Source organism: Halichoerus grypus, chromosome 2 (assembly GCF_964656455.1).
Source record: "Halichoerus grypus chromosome 2, mHalGry1.hap1.1, whole genome shotgun sequence".
Classification (NCBI taxonomy): Eukaryota; Metazoa; Chordata; class Mammalia; order Carnivora; family Phocidae; genus Halichoerus; species Halichoerus grypus.
In genome coordinates, this window is record NC_135713.1 from 91,262,010 (window position 1) to 91,278,801 (window position 16,792).

Sequence of the window (16,792 nt, forward strand, 5' to 3'; positions counted from 1 at the left end):
CAAGGTCAGATTTAGAATTAGAATTGAAATTTACTGAATTGTAACCAGTGCTCATCTCAGTAACAGATGATATTTCTTCAATACAGAGCAGAATTTAGTGGCCCACTATTAATAAGACATTAATTACAGTTCCCTTTTGAACACCCTGAGTGGCTAATTCTAGACCGTAGATATAAATGGGACTCAGAAAAGTTGTCTCTTCTGAGTCTGGTCTATATTGAGGCATCCATGCATCACTGGCAGCTGCATGTGGGGTGAGGGGGTGGTTGCCATAGGATACTCAGGAAATGAGTTAGAGTATGAGGGTCAAAGGTGGGATAACAAAGTGTTTGCTGTGTTATCTAGGACAGGTATCTACTACACTTATAACAGCCCATGCTGCTTGGACAGCCAGAGCTGCATAAAACTTGCCCATAATCAGCATGAACCATCTTGAAATGAGAACTCTTAATACCATATGCACAATAGAGGTAAAATAATGTAAGAATAAAAAGTTCAAGCCCAGCTCTGCCACTAACCAATTGTGTCCCCTAGGCAAATTATTTAACCTCTTTAAGCTTCAGCTCCCTCCTCGATCAAACAGGCATAATAATAGGAGAATTAAATGCTGAATGCATGATGCTTAGTATATGATGCTTGAATTTAGCACATAAGCTATTTTAATGATACTTTAAAATATGAATTTATCATGAATCCAAGAGTATTATGAGAATTTTATCATAGTGGGACAAAATATAATTCTTACATTTTATAAATTATAAATAATGTTAAGGAATAAGACAAGTGCACACATTTGAAATTTTTAAGGTGATGAGCAGGTACATGTACATTTTACATAAAACCCTCCTTAGTGTTAAGAATAGTTTTCTTCAGTATAGATTATGAGTGTCTAAGATTCATTGAAAATATTTTTTTGGGCCAAAGAGAAATAACTTCCTTAGCTATTAACGATTTGAAATTATAGTAACGTGGCTTGTCTCCTGTGTTTTTTTCTTCTTTTCTCTTTTTTTTAATTTTTATTTTCAGGTAGTCCCAAATGTGGCCGGTGGTTTAAGGTTATATAATTATATTAGCATCGCATCTTCTAGACACCTCTGGAATGTTTATTCACCCTTGTAGACTTCTCTGACAACTATTTTGCTTTCCTTATTCCCTAAAGATATTGATAGCCAGTGAAGTCATTTTCACTCACATCATCAGAATAGAAGAAAAACAGTGTTTGGATGAGAATCCTCAACTTGGAAATCTTGTGTTTTCCTTTGATTTATGTGGAGAAAATTTTAATAATAATAACAAATGGTACAAGAACAAAGATTTTAATACTTTGCAGGTTTTGATTCCTGTGTTTATTGATTTATTTATTGATTTATTGGTTTATTTATTGATTTTTAAAAAGATTTTATGTATTTATTTGAGAGAGAGAGAGAGAGCATGAGAGGGGAGAGGGTCAGAGGGAGAAGCAGACTCCCTGCTGAGCAGGGAACCCCATGCGGGACTTGATCCCTGGACTCCAGGATCATGACCTGAGCCGAAGGCAGTCGCTCAACCAACTGAGCCACCCAGGCGCCCCTTGATTCCTGTGTTTAGTCTCTAACTACTTCATTTGTTTTTATTTTATTTTATTTATTTATTTGAGAGAGAGAAAGAGCAAGTGGGGGGAGGAGCAGAGGGAGAGGGACAAGCAAACTCTGAACTGAGCGTGGAGCCCCTAGTCGGACTTGATCTCAAGACCCTGAAATCAGGACCTGAGCCAAAATCAAGAGGCGGTAGCTTAACTGACTGAGTCATTCAGGTGCTCCTCTAACTATTTCATTTGTAAAATACATATTTTTCACTTGTTTCTGCTTAGGAACAAAGAGACTGTGTAAATCTAAACCATTACTCATGATGATGAATCCACCACATTTCAAGGATAATACTTTGATATCAGGCTTAATAGATGTAGAGGTGAGAGCAAATGAGAAGCTCCTTAGCCACTAGCATTTCTGGTTGTAGAGAGAGGAAATCTGTTATCTGTGGAATTCCAGAATTTTCTGCCCTTGGCCCTCAGGGGAATCAAGGAACAAGTTCAGTGGGTCATCAAAAATGCTTACTAAAGAAATCAAATGAAATTCCTCCAGCTAAGAGCAAATCAAGTATTGCTATGACTCTTACCTACTGAATTAAAAAGCCTATTTTCTCCTCAAAGACATAGGTCCACATTTTCATATGATAAATGTCATGTCATCATAATATCAGCCAAAAGCATTTGTCCAGAGTATTTGTAAAGTCTTAATAATATATGAGATGTAACTTATACATAAAGTTGTATTTAGGTGCTTTAGGAAATAGAGTTGAAATTTTGAATTCAACTCATCATTAGTTTTGGATTCACAGTCACATACATGCCATGGATTATATATATATTTTTTCTCTTAGGCAGGATATGACGTAGCATATTGCATAGATTATGCATTAATATATACTTGAAATATTAGTAGAAGAAAATCATAGTTTAAAATTTTAATTTACCAAGGGTTTATAGAGGTCTTTAACCTTGTTATTTTCTAAATTAGCTAAGTGATTTGTCTGCTGCCCCACAAAGCCAAGCATGGATTAATTGCAGAATGTGAACTCATGTTTTGGTCACAGTGCAGCTTTGTTGTTGTTGTTGTTGTTATGATATAACTAATTTTTTTCAAATATTAGGATGGTATTGTAGCAGTCCCAATATATTGTATGAGTCAAATAACTAGTGCAAAACATGGGTTGGATTTTCTAGAAGAGATAAACATTTGAAATATCTTTCCCATCTGTGATCACATCTTAGGTAAAAACATACAAATACTTATAAAATAGGTGAAATGTGTTTAACATGAATATCATAGTACTAAAAATAAATTTTTAATTAATTTTTTAAATTTTTATAGTTTGAATTTCATATTTCAGATTTTTTTGAGTTAATTATGAAACTCTCCTAATGAGTAGGGTTTTTTAAATTGAAATTTTGCCTTATATTTGTGATGAGTATTCTTTATTATTAGTATCTCCTGGCTTTCTGGTGGCCACCTTAGCTCTGTGGTCTTTGAAGTGATGGAAGAGAGATTATGAATACACAGAAAAGAATTAATAAAATGGTACCTAGAACAGGGCTTGCCAGGGGCAAGTTTTTTTTGTGTTGTTTTTTTTTCTCAGTTTTTTCAAATTGTGACAAAATGCACAAAACAAAATTCACCATCTTAACTACTTTTACGTGTATATTTCAGTGTTATTAAATACATTCATAATGTTGTGCAACCATTACACCATCCATCTCTATAACTCTTTTTATCTTGTAAAACTGAAACTCTATATTCATTAAATAATAACTCCCTATTCCCTGCCCTTCCAGCCCCTATCAACCACCATTCTGTTTTCTTTCTTTATGATTTTTGGCAACTCTAAGTACCTTGTATAAGTAGAATCATATAGTATTTGTCTTTTAGGGACTACCTTATTTCACTTCGCATATGTCCTCATAGTTTATCCATGTTGTAGGATATGTTAGAATTTCCTTCCTTTTAAAGGCTGAATAATATTCCATTGCATTTATATACTACATTGTCTTATCCATCAGTGGATGCTGGGATTACTTCCATGTTTTAACTATAGTGAATAAGGCTGCTATGAACCTGGGTATATGAATATCTCTGAGATTTTTAATTCTTTTGGGTATAAACCCAGAAATGGAATTGGTCAATCATATGGTTAAATCTATTCCTAAGTATTTTATTCTTTTTGATGCAATTGTAAATAGAATTGTTTTCTTAATTTCTCTTTTTGATAATTCATTATTAGTTTATAGAAACACAACTGATTTTTGTATATTGATTTTATATCCAGCAACTTTACTGAATCCATTTGTTTAGTTCTAACATTTTTTTGGTGAAGTCTTTAGTAATTTGAGTCTTCTCTCTCTCTCTGTTTCTCTCTCTCTCTTTTTAGTTCATCTAGCTCTAAAGGCTTGTCAAGTTTATTGATCTTTCTGAAGAACCAGCTTTTGGTTTTATTAATTTTATCTGTTGTTTTCCTGTTCTCTATTTCATTGATCTCTGTTCTAATCTTTATTATCTCCTTCTACTAGTTTTGGGTTTAATTTGTTCTTTCCTAGTTCCTTAAGTTTTAAAATTAGGTTGATGATGTAAGATCTGTCTTGTTTTTTAAATATATTTATAGCTTTAAATTTCCCCCTAGTATTGCTTTTGCTTTGTCCCATAGGTTTTCGTATGTTGTGTTTTCATGTCATCTCTAAGTACTTTTAAATTTCCCTTGTGATTCTTTTTTGATCCATTGGGAGTTTGTGTTAATTTCACAAATTTGTGAATTTTTTAGTTTTCCTTCTGTTATTCATCTCTAACTTCATCCCATTGTGGTCAGAGAAGATATTTTGTATGATACCCATCTTTTCAAATCTACTGAGACTTAATGTATGCTCTAACTTATGGCCTTTCCTGGAAAATGCCTCAATTACACTTGAGAAGAAGTGTATACTTGTTGCTGGGTGGAGTGTTCTGCATATATCTCTTAAATCTAGTTCGTTTATTGTGTTGTTTAATCTGCGTTTCCTTGTTTATCTTCTGAGTTTTGAGAGTGGAGTATTAATGCCTGTAACTATTATTGTAAAATTGTGTATTTCTTCCTTTGGGAAATGTCTTCAAAGGGTATATGTTTCTTTATCTTTATTCAAGGAGATCATATGTAGGTAATGTAGAATTGTCAGAAATATACCATATATAAAGTTATCCCATTTTAGTAGATTGTTTTATTATCCCTCATCTTGATCTTGTGAACTTTTGACCTCTAATTAAATCCATAAAGGGAAACCAAAAAATAGAAATAGAACAATGTTACTATTCCAGGATAAATGCTTAATTTAGTTATATATGTATAAATAATCATTTATTTATAGTTATTTAATAACTTTTAGGATACATTCTAATAATAAATTAATAGTTTTCTCTTTGTCAGACAATATTTTAAAAGTAATAATGTAATAATTTTTAAGAAGGATCTTATAACATTTGTTAGGAAATTAGTGAATAAGAAGAGATAAAAGGTGTTTGTTATAATACTGAACATAATATTCTATGATTAAACTCAATACAATTTAAAGACTACCATTATAAAATTTTGGTTTTAGAGCTTTGAAGTTCCTTAAGAACATGAAAATAGAATAATTACAATATACTATAACTCTTAACACACTTGATGCAGGTGGAAAACTTTTGCTGTATCTTTGTATATCTATAATTCTTAAGTTCAAAAAGGGATGTAGGAAGGCCAAGTACAGCTTTTAATTGATTTCCTTCTCCTAAAAGAATTGAAGTTTACTCAAGTTATTTTTCTTTAGTGTTTTCCTTATTTTCCTTGCTTATTACAGAAACTTAAAAGGAAATTAAATGCCAATATTCATTCATTCATATTTTTCACCTTTGAAGGTAATCTTATTTCATGGAACTAGTTGTGTTATAAGGCCTACAGAATGTTTTCTCCTAGCTGGGGAGAGAGAGATTCAGACTGAGTCTTTAAGGGTCAAACCAAAGAGGCCAGGTTTAATTTACCAAATTTTTATTGTACCATTGTTACCTGTGCCCTTGGTACAATGAACTGCCCTAACAATATGTATGCATATTAAGCTTTTATGCAAGCTAATCATAGTGTTGATTATATTATTGATAGTATGCTTACTCTATGTCAGATGCTCTGTTTATGTTGTATAATTTAATTTTCTCAACAACCCCATTTTATAGAGAGGAGGATTGTGTTTCTAATCTGTTTAAGCAACTTGAGCTAGTAATTAATTGGCAGGGCTGGCTTTGTCTGAGATATATCCTATTCCAGAACCTGTACTCTTAACTACTCTACTTTCCAATTTTTGTAGAATGAAAAATATATAATAAAAAAAGATTTCTGTCCATCAGTGTAATTGCCTTTGTTTGTTGCCAATATTTCTAGACATTTGCATTCCTGATTTTTGAATCATTTGCTTATGCTCATTGTTAATTTTAGAGATGGAAGGATGATCAGAGACATAAGTTTTGTAAGCAGTGTAATTATTTTTTCCCAACCAGTTCTACCTTGCTTATCCCCATTGTTCTTTAACAGAAGGGAAAAAAGAGAGAGAACGGACTTTTTGAATTTTCAAAATTACTAACCTATTTTGGTAATTTGCAAGGGCAAACAAAAGGATATTTTAAGAACATATACTTTTTTTTTTTTAAGATTTTATTTATTTGACAGAGAGAGAGAGAGAGAGCACAAGTAGGCAGAGCGTCAGGCAGAGGCAGAGGGAGAAGCAGACTCCCCACTGAGCGGGGAGCCCGACACAGGACTCGATCCCAGGACCCTGGGATCATGACCTGAGCCGAAGGCAGACGCTTTCAAGATGCTTATCTTGAAAAAAATAATGAACCACTTTATTCTTTAATGATTAAATTAGGATATTATTTACTGTTTTTGTCATCATGGGAGAGTTGTGAAAAGCATAATTATTTCAGTCATGTGTTTAAGTGATATAAATAGACAATTAAGAATGACAGGTTAAATTTTTTAAAATTATTTTATCCTTTTATAAAAAATCTGAAAGAGCTAGATTATACACTATTATTGCAGGAGGAACCTTGCCTGAATTTAAATCTTCCAAAGAAATATTTGTCCTGAAGAAGAAAACACATTTTGTATAAAAAATAATACATGTCTTCTATTTTTGGAATTGTGATCTCTCATTTGGTGTTATATGATTTTCTTAATGTTACCATAATTACTTTTTTAGTGTATTTTGGGATCTCTACTGTGCAGCTCCAGAAAGACGGGAAACATGTGAACATTCAAGTGAAGCAAAAGCCTTCCATGATTATGTGAGTTAATGTATAATTTTACTCAGTTATATTATCAGTTTTCTTTTTAACCACTGCTCTTGAAAAATGCATTGGACCATCTATTCTTTTCCTTTGGTTTTAAGAAGTTGGTTGTTCTTTTTTTCTTGAGAAATTAGGGTTATAACTTTAAAAGTGAAATACAAATGAGTGTTAAGTCTTGTTGAAAGCTTAGGATAAGAGGCTAGTCCTAATGCCAAGTTATTAAAAGTATCTTTTTTTATCTATAGGCATGCCTGATTTGTGAAATTTCAGATTTATAAAAATTAAATAATAATTCCTCATTCCACAAAAGGAGTCATAAGAATTCTGTAAATGATAAGTTCTTCTTTTGCACATAAGATTGAAAAAATATATCATGATATTATATTTTTCTTTTTTGTACCCTTTGATTATATATCATAAAGCTAAATATCTATTACACTGATTCATTTCTACAAATAAAATTTATTGTGAATTAAAGGGAACACAAGAGAGTAAAAGATTCTGGGCAAAAATGAAAATTGCATTAAAAACTTTTTAAAAATGTTTTTAATTCTTAAGGAAGGACAGTGGACTGTCCATGGCTAGGAGATGTATACTGAACATTTTGTTAGAAGAACTGCAAATGTCATTTTAGAGAGTCGATGGTATGAGGAAGTAGAATTGTAGAAAAAAGGAGGGAAAGAAACCAAGATTTTTTTAAGGGAAAAATTGCATTTAAGAATAAGATGGTATTGTGAAGGGGCTGGGAAATGCAGAATTGACCATAAAGGAAGGACAGCTTGAGTTTGGGAGGAAGGAAATCCAGTGTCCTTAGTTTGGAGGAAGTGGAAATGGGGCTGGAACCTGAGGTTATCTGATAGTAACTACCTAAAACTTAACCAGAGAGTTACTTGTTTAGTTGGTAGACAGGGGGCGATCATTCTGTGTGAATAGTCTTAAAAATCAGAACCAGGGCTCCAAAGGGAAAAAAGACCTTGTTCTTCCAAACGACATACTTCAGCCTTAGACTAAAGAGGAGAAATAGCCAGGACAATTACAGCCCCAAAAGTAGCACAAGGAAAATTGTGCAGACAGAAGAGAAGTAAAAGTCTTGGGCATCTGGAGAGACTGTGTAGTACTTTAACCTTGGACTAAGCTGATTAAAGTGACTGCTCATGCTTGCCTCATCTGATATTGATTTCATTCATAAAGCTTGCTATGCAGTAAACAATAATAGCTCTTAGGGATAATGTGAGTGAAAGGGATGCTTCTGCATGTAAAGAAAAAGTAGAGAAAAGGCAGATAAAGCAGATAAATACCCAGGATACAGTATTTATCTGGACAATCTTGTTTTCCATTTTTACCCTTGGGTGATGGCAGAAAGTAGAGCAGAGACCCAACCATGAAGATTATAAGGAATCTGGCTAGAATGGGATATTCCATCTCATCTACCTCCTACACCAAAAAGACTCGCCTAGATTTGGCCTGCTTGTCTTGGGAAACGTTTTTTAAATACTCACTAATTTTGACAACTAGATGGCATTACACAGTGCCAGTGTTCTACTCCAAAGGACCATAATATTTGTGAATCTACATTTTAAGAAATGAATTATATAAATACTTCTTCATAATTCCATTGTACAGAAAGATGCACACTACTGTTCACCATGGAGATCTTATAGGGAATACTGAACTAATTTAGATCTTTTAGAACCATTAGATAAATCATCATCATTGTCAGAGCCTCATCATCTTCGTTGTCATGTACATGTTGCATTCATAAGACATTTTAAATATTTCAGAGAATAGTCACACTTATTAGCTTTAGAAACCCACTTAAATATTTCCGGTTTTTTTTTTTTTTTTAATGAGCATTCGCTAGAGGTATGAGTGAAATTAGATTTTCAAGGAAGAATAACCCTTATCATGTAATTTGGTCCTAGGAAAATGTAGTTTAGAAAAAATTAACTATTTGGGTTTTATAATCCATTATGAATATTAGCACATGCTTTATGAGATGTTTTATAACTTTATCTTAAGTATTAGTTTTAAGAATTTATTTTTAGGTGGCATTTTTATTATACCTTTAAGCCAGTATATTTTCAGTGGTATACACGTCTCCAAATTTTTCTTTTAAATGGAGGTTTGTGAAAGGATTTTACTTACATAATTTCATGTTGTAATTGGATTTTTAGAAATACGTTTTTTTGGTAGCATACTTTAATGATAATTTTCATGAGTAGGATGTCCTGACTTCTTAATAGTGACAGTTTCTGAAAATGATCAACATAATTCATGTTTGATGTGTAGATATAGAAGTTTGAAAGACTCAGGGAAGAAAATGGGAAACAGGAATAAAAAATAAGATTGTGGTAAAATTCTAGAATGTTATATTTCTTTATTAGAGTTCATTATGGAACCATTTCTATAATAGTAATTAATATTTATACCTACTGAATTTTAAGGTAACTCTGAAGGGAGCATTCTGAAAAATATTTTCTTCAATAGCTTCGTCTTTAGAATAAAAAAATACTTATTTGCATGTAAAATTCTTACATGTTTAAAAAAGTAGTCTTGTTATTTTATAGTCTTTGTTTATTTATAAGATTCAATGGATAATGAAATGTAGACTACTTTTTTTTGAAGAAATGATAGAGGCATAATGACATAAATAATGAATAATCTTTTTAATTAAAAAATAGTCTAAAATGTTAACAGTGATTACCTTTTGATGTTGGAATTATGCATGACTATGATTTTTATCTCTATATATTCCTGTATTTTCCAAATATCTTTAGTTAATATTAATTTTATATTCAGGAAATTTACTTTAAAAGAGATTAAAACTTACCTTTCAGTGAATTACAATGTCTCTTCTGAAAATAGAAAATAAATTAGTAAAATAAAATTTATATTTGAGGTGGTCCTGTGTTTTTATATGCTATAGGCATTTAGCATCTCTTATGAAAGACATTTGTTTTTTGTATGTGTTCCTATTAAGGGGAGATCTATAAACTGAATAGATGTAACTTTTAGCCATTGTATACTTTTTATTTTTTATTTTTTAAAAGATTTTATTTGAGAGAAAGCGAGTGTGCAAGTGCGAGCATAAGCTGTGGGAAGGGGCAGAGGGAGAGGGAGAAGCAGACTCCTGGCTGAGCAGGGAGCCCCAATGTGGGACTCAATCCCAGGACCCCAAGATCATGACCTGAGCCCAAGGCAGACGCTTAACTGACTGAGCCACCCAGGCGCCCCCATTTTATCCTTTCTAATAAAATCTTTTTTTTTTTTTTTTTTTGTAATTGTTAGCCCAGAAACATTTTTAGCTCTTGGGGTAAAAATTTTTTGTTTGTTTGTTTTCTGATATTGCTTCTTTAGATTATGGATTTTTGTCATCTTATTATTTTATTTGCTAAATAGTTATAGATATCCTTTCCTTCAAAAGTTAATATCCTTTCCTTCAAACAATCACCCTGTTCATACTTATTGTGAGAAAAAGCAAAAAAAAAAAAAAAAAAAAAAAGAGAGAGAGAGAGAGAAAACATTTAAGATGAATAAAACCTTGATCTCCTTGCATTTATATTTTAAAACATATTAACTTAAATATTTAGCATCTATACACAATGCTATATGTAAACTCATGATACATTTGGAAATCAACAGTTAATAGTGTATACAGATGCACTTTTGGGTGACAAAGGTATAAAAAACACAAGGAAATGATTATTATTTAAGTTAGGATAATGATTACGTATGGGAAGTGGGAAGAGGTTATGATTGGGATAGGGCTCATGGAAAGGGCTTTTGAGATAGTTGGCAAAATTCTTTTTGCCTGACCATGGTGATGGTTACTTTATAATAACCATGTGTTTGCTTTATAATATTTCATAAAATTCCATAATTTATATTTTTTCTATATTTGTATTTTTTTAATTTTAAAAAAGCAAGATTTTAAAATATAGTTAAGATAATTAACTTGAGAAAAGAAATATACAGTAGTTTCTAATGTGTTTATGGGTATTGCTATGTTCATCTCTGAGACTTGGTGGCAGCAAATAAAGGGATGATCTCCAAACAAATCTGTTTGATTCTTTTCTGCTATGACAGATACTGTAAAATATGTCTACCTGTTGATTTTCTAGAGGGGAGTGGAGAATAAGATCAGAAATGTTGGAGGAAATTTTAATAATTAGGAATTTATCTTATGTAGAGATATTACTATAGAACAATTATTTTGCCTCATGGCTGGGAGATATCTAACTTGGACCAGTTATTTTTATCCTGAGTGAGAAATAGGTTCATCTGAGCTGTAAAATTATTATTAGATAGTACAGTATTATCATTAAAAAGTAAAACATCATCTTATGTGATTAAAAATAATATCTACTAACTTGGAAAGTTTATTGAACTAGCTTTTATTTTCTCCCTATTGGTATGTTTTTATTTTACCCTGAAATCACAGGCAATGCTTTTATGTGGAGTTAATTAACATTTACTAGATTTTTTTTCTGCTTCAGATTAACATAGAGTTGTTTTATTTAACTATTTCTAATTTCATTCATTTCCTAAGAGAAGTATCAATATATATACTACTAAACTTAATGAGAAATGTATACAGTGATTATAATCTTAGTTCTCTGGTATGAATGAAGATTGCTTAATTGTCCTAAAGCAATGATAGAGCCAAAATATATTATTGCTTTAGTGTGGTAGTAATGAAATCACATTATTACAATGAGCTCTTTGAGAGCAGAGAATTAGATTTATTCTTCCCTGGGGTCTATCAAATAATAGATGTTCGATAAATGTTAACAATGCAGTGGTTTGTAAGTTTGGGAGACTGGAGATGTTTTAAATTTTTCAAATGTTCAGATAAAGTGATAGGCTTTAGTCATAATTATTGATAACATGTGGCTGATTTTGTATTCTTGCCTAAGAGAATAATTATAACATCTAGAAAGGATTATGTTACAGGTTTATAGTGATGCACTACTTTTTAAAAATGCTATACAACATGTGATATTATGTAAATAAAATAATAGGAGAATAATGTTTTTATTCATACCTTATGAAAATTGTTTCTGCAGATAATCCATATTATTTAGGAAAATACTTCTGTAGAAAGTATAGTATAGTGAATAGAGTCAATAATATTGTAATAAGTTTATCTGGTGACAGATGGTAACTATACACTTATTGTGGTAAGCATTTTGTAATGTATGTAAATATCAAATCACTATTTTGCACACCTGTAACTAGTATAATATTATATGTCAACTATACTTCAATTAAAAAAAATTTTTTTATAAAAAGTAAAAAAAGAAACTATTGCAGAGAGTTAAGTACACTCTTTGCTGTGTTAACATCCTCTGTGTACCTCCCTTTTATTCCTGTACATTAGATTTTTATAATGGGATGTTTTCTGTAATGATTTCTGAGCTTCCTCAGGGAATAGGCGTTGTCTTATTTGTCTTTTTCATCCGTGTGCCTGGCATGGTACTGGACATGAGATGTTCAAATTATGTTTGGTGTTTATATAAATGAATGGTTAAATAAAATATTATCTAATAAGTATTTGTTACTTCTTATTTTAATATATCTGGATATGTAGTTCCAGGAAGGTCATTTAATACTACCTTTATTCATTTTGTATTTCAAAACAAATTTAGATAAGACAGTAATCTGTAAAGACATAACAAATGAATCAAAGCAGGTAGCAAAGGCTTTATATCTCAGGAGGCACGGCACCAGGGAATCTAGCCATGAACAAAATAGATATTATCCCCATTCTCATGGGCTACCATCTAGCAAAAGAGACTTTTTCCCAAGAAATTTGAAATATCAAGTAGTAAAATACATGGAGAGACATATTATAGTCTTATATTGCTAGATCAATCAGAATTTATTTATATATATGTATACATATATATATATGTAAGAATATGGAGAGAGATGGCAAGTACACGTAACTTCTGATGTGTGTTTAGATTTTGTCATATAGTAGCCATAATTAGTAAATGCTCAAATGAATGTATTACATTAGGACGTAGTTCTCCTTACCAGTTCATGTAAACTAGAGTCTTAATAGGCTAGGAACAAATAGAGTTACATTTAAAATCCATTAAAGATGGTAAAAACTGTTGTAGGTGTGTATTAATATTTATCAGTAATTTATAGTCTTTTCTTCACCCCAGTAGGTAGGGATGTAAAAAGGCTCACTTTCCACCTTATCTGCTGTAGAGTTTCTACCACTGTTTTCATTTCTTATAGGATCCAGTTTAATTTCTTTTGCCCCATATAAACCTTATAAACTAACTTATATTCTTTCTAGCATAAGGTAAGTTGTTTGTTTCTTTTTTGTTTTTGTCTAATTGTTAATTTGAAGAAGAACATCCACCACTTTACCTGTGGTGTCCCGCTTGTCACTGCGCCTAGGATTGCTTCTGGGTGCCTTCGAAGTCCTGCTGATAACAGTATCCGCTATGTTTCCTATTTCTTTTGATTCTGGGATTTCCTATAGGGCAATAAGTTATGTCAGTCATTTGACAGAAAACATGAATGAAGGGAGACAATCAAAGAAACTATAAAGCATTCTGGAAGGATTCTACTTAAAAGTCTTTTACAACATAATTTATAGAGTTATGTAGATATTACAAAATCCTTAAATAAATGAAGAAGCTAATGTGGAAAAGAGATACGCAGAACAATGATGATTTGTTTCATTGTGGAAAATAATATATTTTTTCAAAGTATATGGTTTAAAGGAACTTCATCTTAAGCCCCGTTTTTCACACTGGTGTATTCATTTTTATTAAAATCTAATTTCTGGTGAACGTGAAAAGATGGATATGGGAAGATCTTTATTCTTTACCATTTTTGATGCTGATGTTCCACTGCCTGTGATGATGTTGCCAACAGAGTCCTAACATAAAGACAAAACCCGACAGAAATATGATACTCTTTCAAAAATAATATGTATTTCTAATGTACTGCTAAGAGATAGGAAATTCATAAATTTAAAAGTCATATGAAATAAGTTATTTTGGGGGTTTATAAAAGGAAAAGTGAAATATATCTAAATACCTTATATTTGTGGTGTTATATTTCTATAGCCACTGTGTTTACTTTTCATATATTATAAAACTTGATTTAAAATTACTCTATTTGGGGGCTCCTGGCTGGCTCAGAGAGTAGAGCATGTGACTCTTGATCTCAGGGTTGTAAGTTTGAGCCCCACGTTGGGTATAGAGATTACTTAAAATCTTTAAACAACAACAACAACAAAAGGGCCAAAAAAAATCATAGCTCTATTTTGGACAACTTAGACAACTTCATGAAAGTCTTGTTTTTATTTCTTTCCCCTTTGATATGAGGGAAAGAAATTAAAAATACTGGCAAAACTCATGTTTCATTTACCCCAATCTAGTTTTCAATTATTCTTGTGTGTCTTGGATTTTGTGGGCATTGGTAGTGAGATTAGGAGTCCATAGTCCATATCTCTTTAAAATAAGTAAGTGCCTCACACATTTAGGTATTGTATCTTTGAATGTATATTAGAAATTTATTTATTTATTTATTTATTTATTTATTTATTTTTTAAAGATTTGATTTTATTTATTTATTCATGAGAGACAGAGAGAGAGAGAGGCAGAGGAAGAAGCAGGCACCCCGCTGAGCAGGGAGCCCGATGCGGGACTCGATCCCAGGACCCTGGGATCATGACCTGAGCCGAAGGCAGACGTTTAACCATCTGAGCCACCCAGGCGCCCTGTATATTAGAAATTTAAATAATAGTTACTTAGCCAAGAAATAATGGACATGCTATAAATGATGTGACACACTGTTTTGTACAAATAAGAATGCATTATCTGTTTTCAGACCTCATGAAATTTTTATAAATTTGATTGCATTTATTTTGAATGTTAAGCCCCCCCACACACACATATATTTGACTTGATACTTTCCCCTGTTCCTTGGGTTTAAAACCACAAACAACTACTGTTATAATACAAGGAATTATTTGTAGCCAGCCACAGTAGATACCATCAGTTCTCAAAGCTCAGGTGCTAACTTTTGAATCTTTGAACTCTCTAGAAGGAAATTCGTGGAATCTCTTCAAAGAAAAGGTATAGATTTTTTAAATGTGGTTTTATGATTTTTCTTATCAAAGTCAAACTTAACTTTAAAAATGTGTGATACATTATGTTAAAATATCTAGATTTTTAAAGAAGAAAGGGGTACAACTTACTAATAAATGTGATTCTATGCAGAATTATCACTGAGAAGTGATTTTGGTAGACATAACTTAGAATCATTCTATCATTTATTAGCTCTTTCTTGAGAAGCCATTTATATATGCAAGTTACTTTGAGGTTATGTGAGAGGCAGAGACATAAATATTTCTCTCACTAGGGGTTCGTAATGTGGAGAGGTGTATGAGCTGTATATTATGAGCTAGTTGCTAGGAGTATAATGTAGACGGTAACTGTTATACTGTGTGACTTTAAACACTGAATGTGCACTGACTTTGAATGATAACTAGGATTTGGATGAGAAGAGGTGTGTGTGGGAAGGTATATCAGAGAAACGGGCTGACAATGGAAAAATATAAGGTGTATTTAGGGAATAGTGAGCAAAGCTGTTTACTACAGAGTAGAAAAATCAAACACAGGATTAATGCTTAGCCAATAGTAGAATTTTGAAACTGTAAGAACACTATGAAATTATCCTTTTCATTGGTTTCATGTTGAGTTTCCTGGACTCTTGGTCTAGGGGTGAGAACACCCTACCAGAGGGGTTCTTGGTCTCTTCTGTTTTAACTGAAGTAGCTTGGTTCTCCTTTCCCATTTCTTTCTGTTTTCTCTTTCTAATTAAATGGAACAAATCTCCATTTAAGTCATTACCCATGCTATAAATGAATCTTCTCTTTATCCCCATGATTGTTCTCCTTTCTCTCTGACTAGTCATCTAAACTCGTCAATTCCAATGCCTAAACATTTCTTATGCATGTCTTATCCTCTCTAATCCCATTGCAGATGCTTCAGTTCAAGTCTTTATCATGTTGCAACAGCCTTACCACGACTTTTTCTGCACCTGTCTTCCTTTACGCCCTCAGGGCTCAAGAACTCTTTCTTAAGGGTTCTTGGTTAGACTTTTTTTTTTTAAAGATTTTATTTATTTATTTGACAGAGAGAGAGCGAGAGAGGGAACACAAGCAGGGGGCAGTGGGAGAGGGAGAAGCAGGCCTCCTGCTGAGCAGGGAGCCCGATGCGGGGCTCGATCCCAGGAACCTGGGATCATGACCTGAGCCGAAGGCAGACAACGACTGAGCCACCCAGGCGCCCCTCTTGGTTAGACTCTTGAATAAGCATCTCTGTCTCTCTCAGTCTCTCTCCTTCTATCTCTTTTGTATATTGCCAGTGTCAGAATCCAAAACAATCCAAAAATTTAAAAAAGTTGAAAAATGCTTATTTGATCCAACCTACTTATTTAATTAGATAGGGAACTTGGTACCCAGAGAGGTAAAGGATATGCCATAGTTTAAAAGTTGTATGAGGTTTGCGGCGCCTGGGTTGCTCAGTCGGGTAAGCGTCTGCCTTTCGGCTCAGGTCATGATCCTAGGGTCCTCTGATCGAGCCCCGCATCGGGCTCCCGGCTCAGCGGGAAGCCTGCTTCTCCCTTTCCTACTCCCACTGCTTGTGTTCCCTCTCTTGCTATCTCTCTCTCTCTCTGTCAAATAAATAAATAAAATCTTAAAAAAAAAAAAAGTTGTAGAGGTTTTGCCAGGAAAATTCAGGTTTTCCAAATATCCCCTGAGTACTTTTCAACTATCCTTGGTGAAGCTTTTGTTCTGTCTGCAATAGAGAATCATTTTTTGAGCTTATTCAAAATACAGTAAATTATATTTTAGGATGATTAATATGAGGGCATTATGT

At 32.6% G+C, this 16,792-nt stretch overlaps 1 protein-coding gene across 5 annotated transcripts in view; it reads left to right on the plus strand.

Moving 5' to 3' along the window:
- SSBP2 (single stranded DNA binding protein 2) overlaps positions 1-16,792 on the plus strand; it is a 284,133-nt gene that overhangs the window by 91,415 nt on the left and 175,926 nt on the right. For all 5 annotated transcript variants that reach the window (XM_078067103.1, XM_078067105.1, XM_036067208.2 and 2 more), the window contains exon 4: positions 6,791-6,875. In XM_078067103.1, the coding sequence (XP_077923229.1) occupies positions 6,791-6,875 (85 nt within the window). The remainder of the gene's footprint in view (positions 1-6,790; positions 6,876-16,792) is intronic.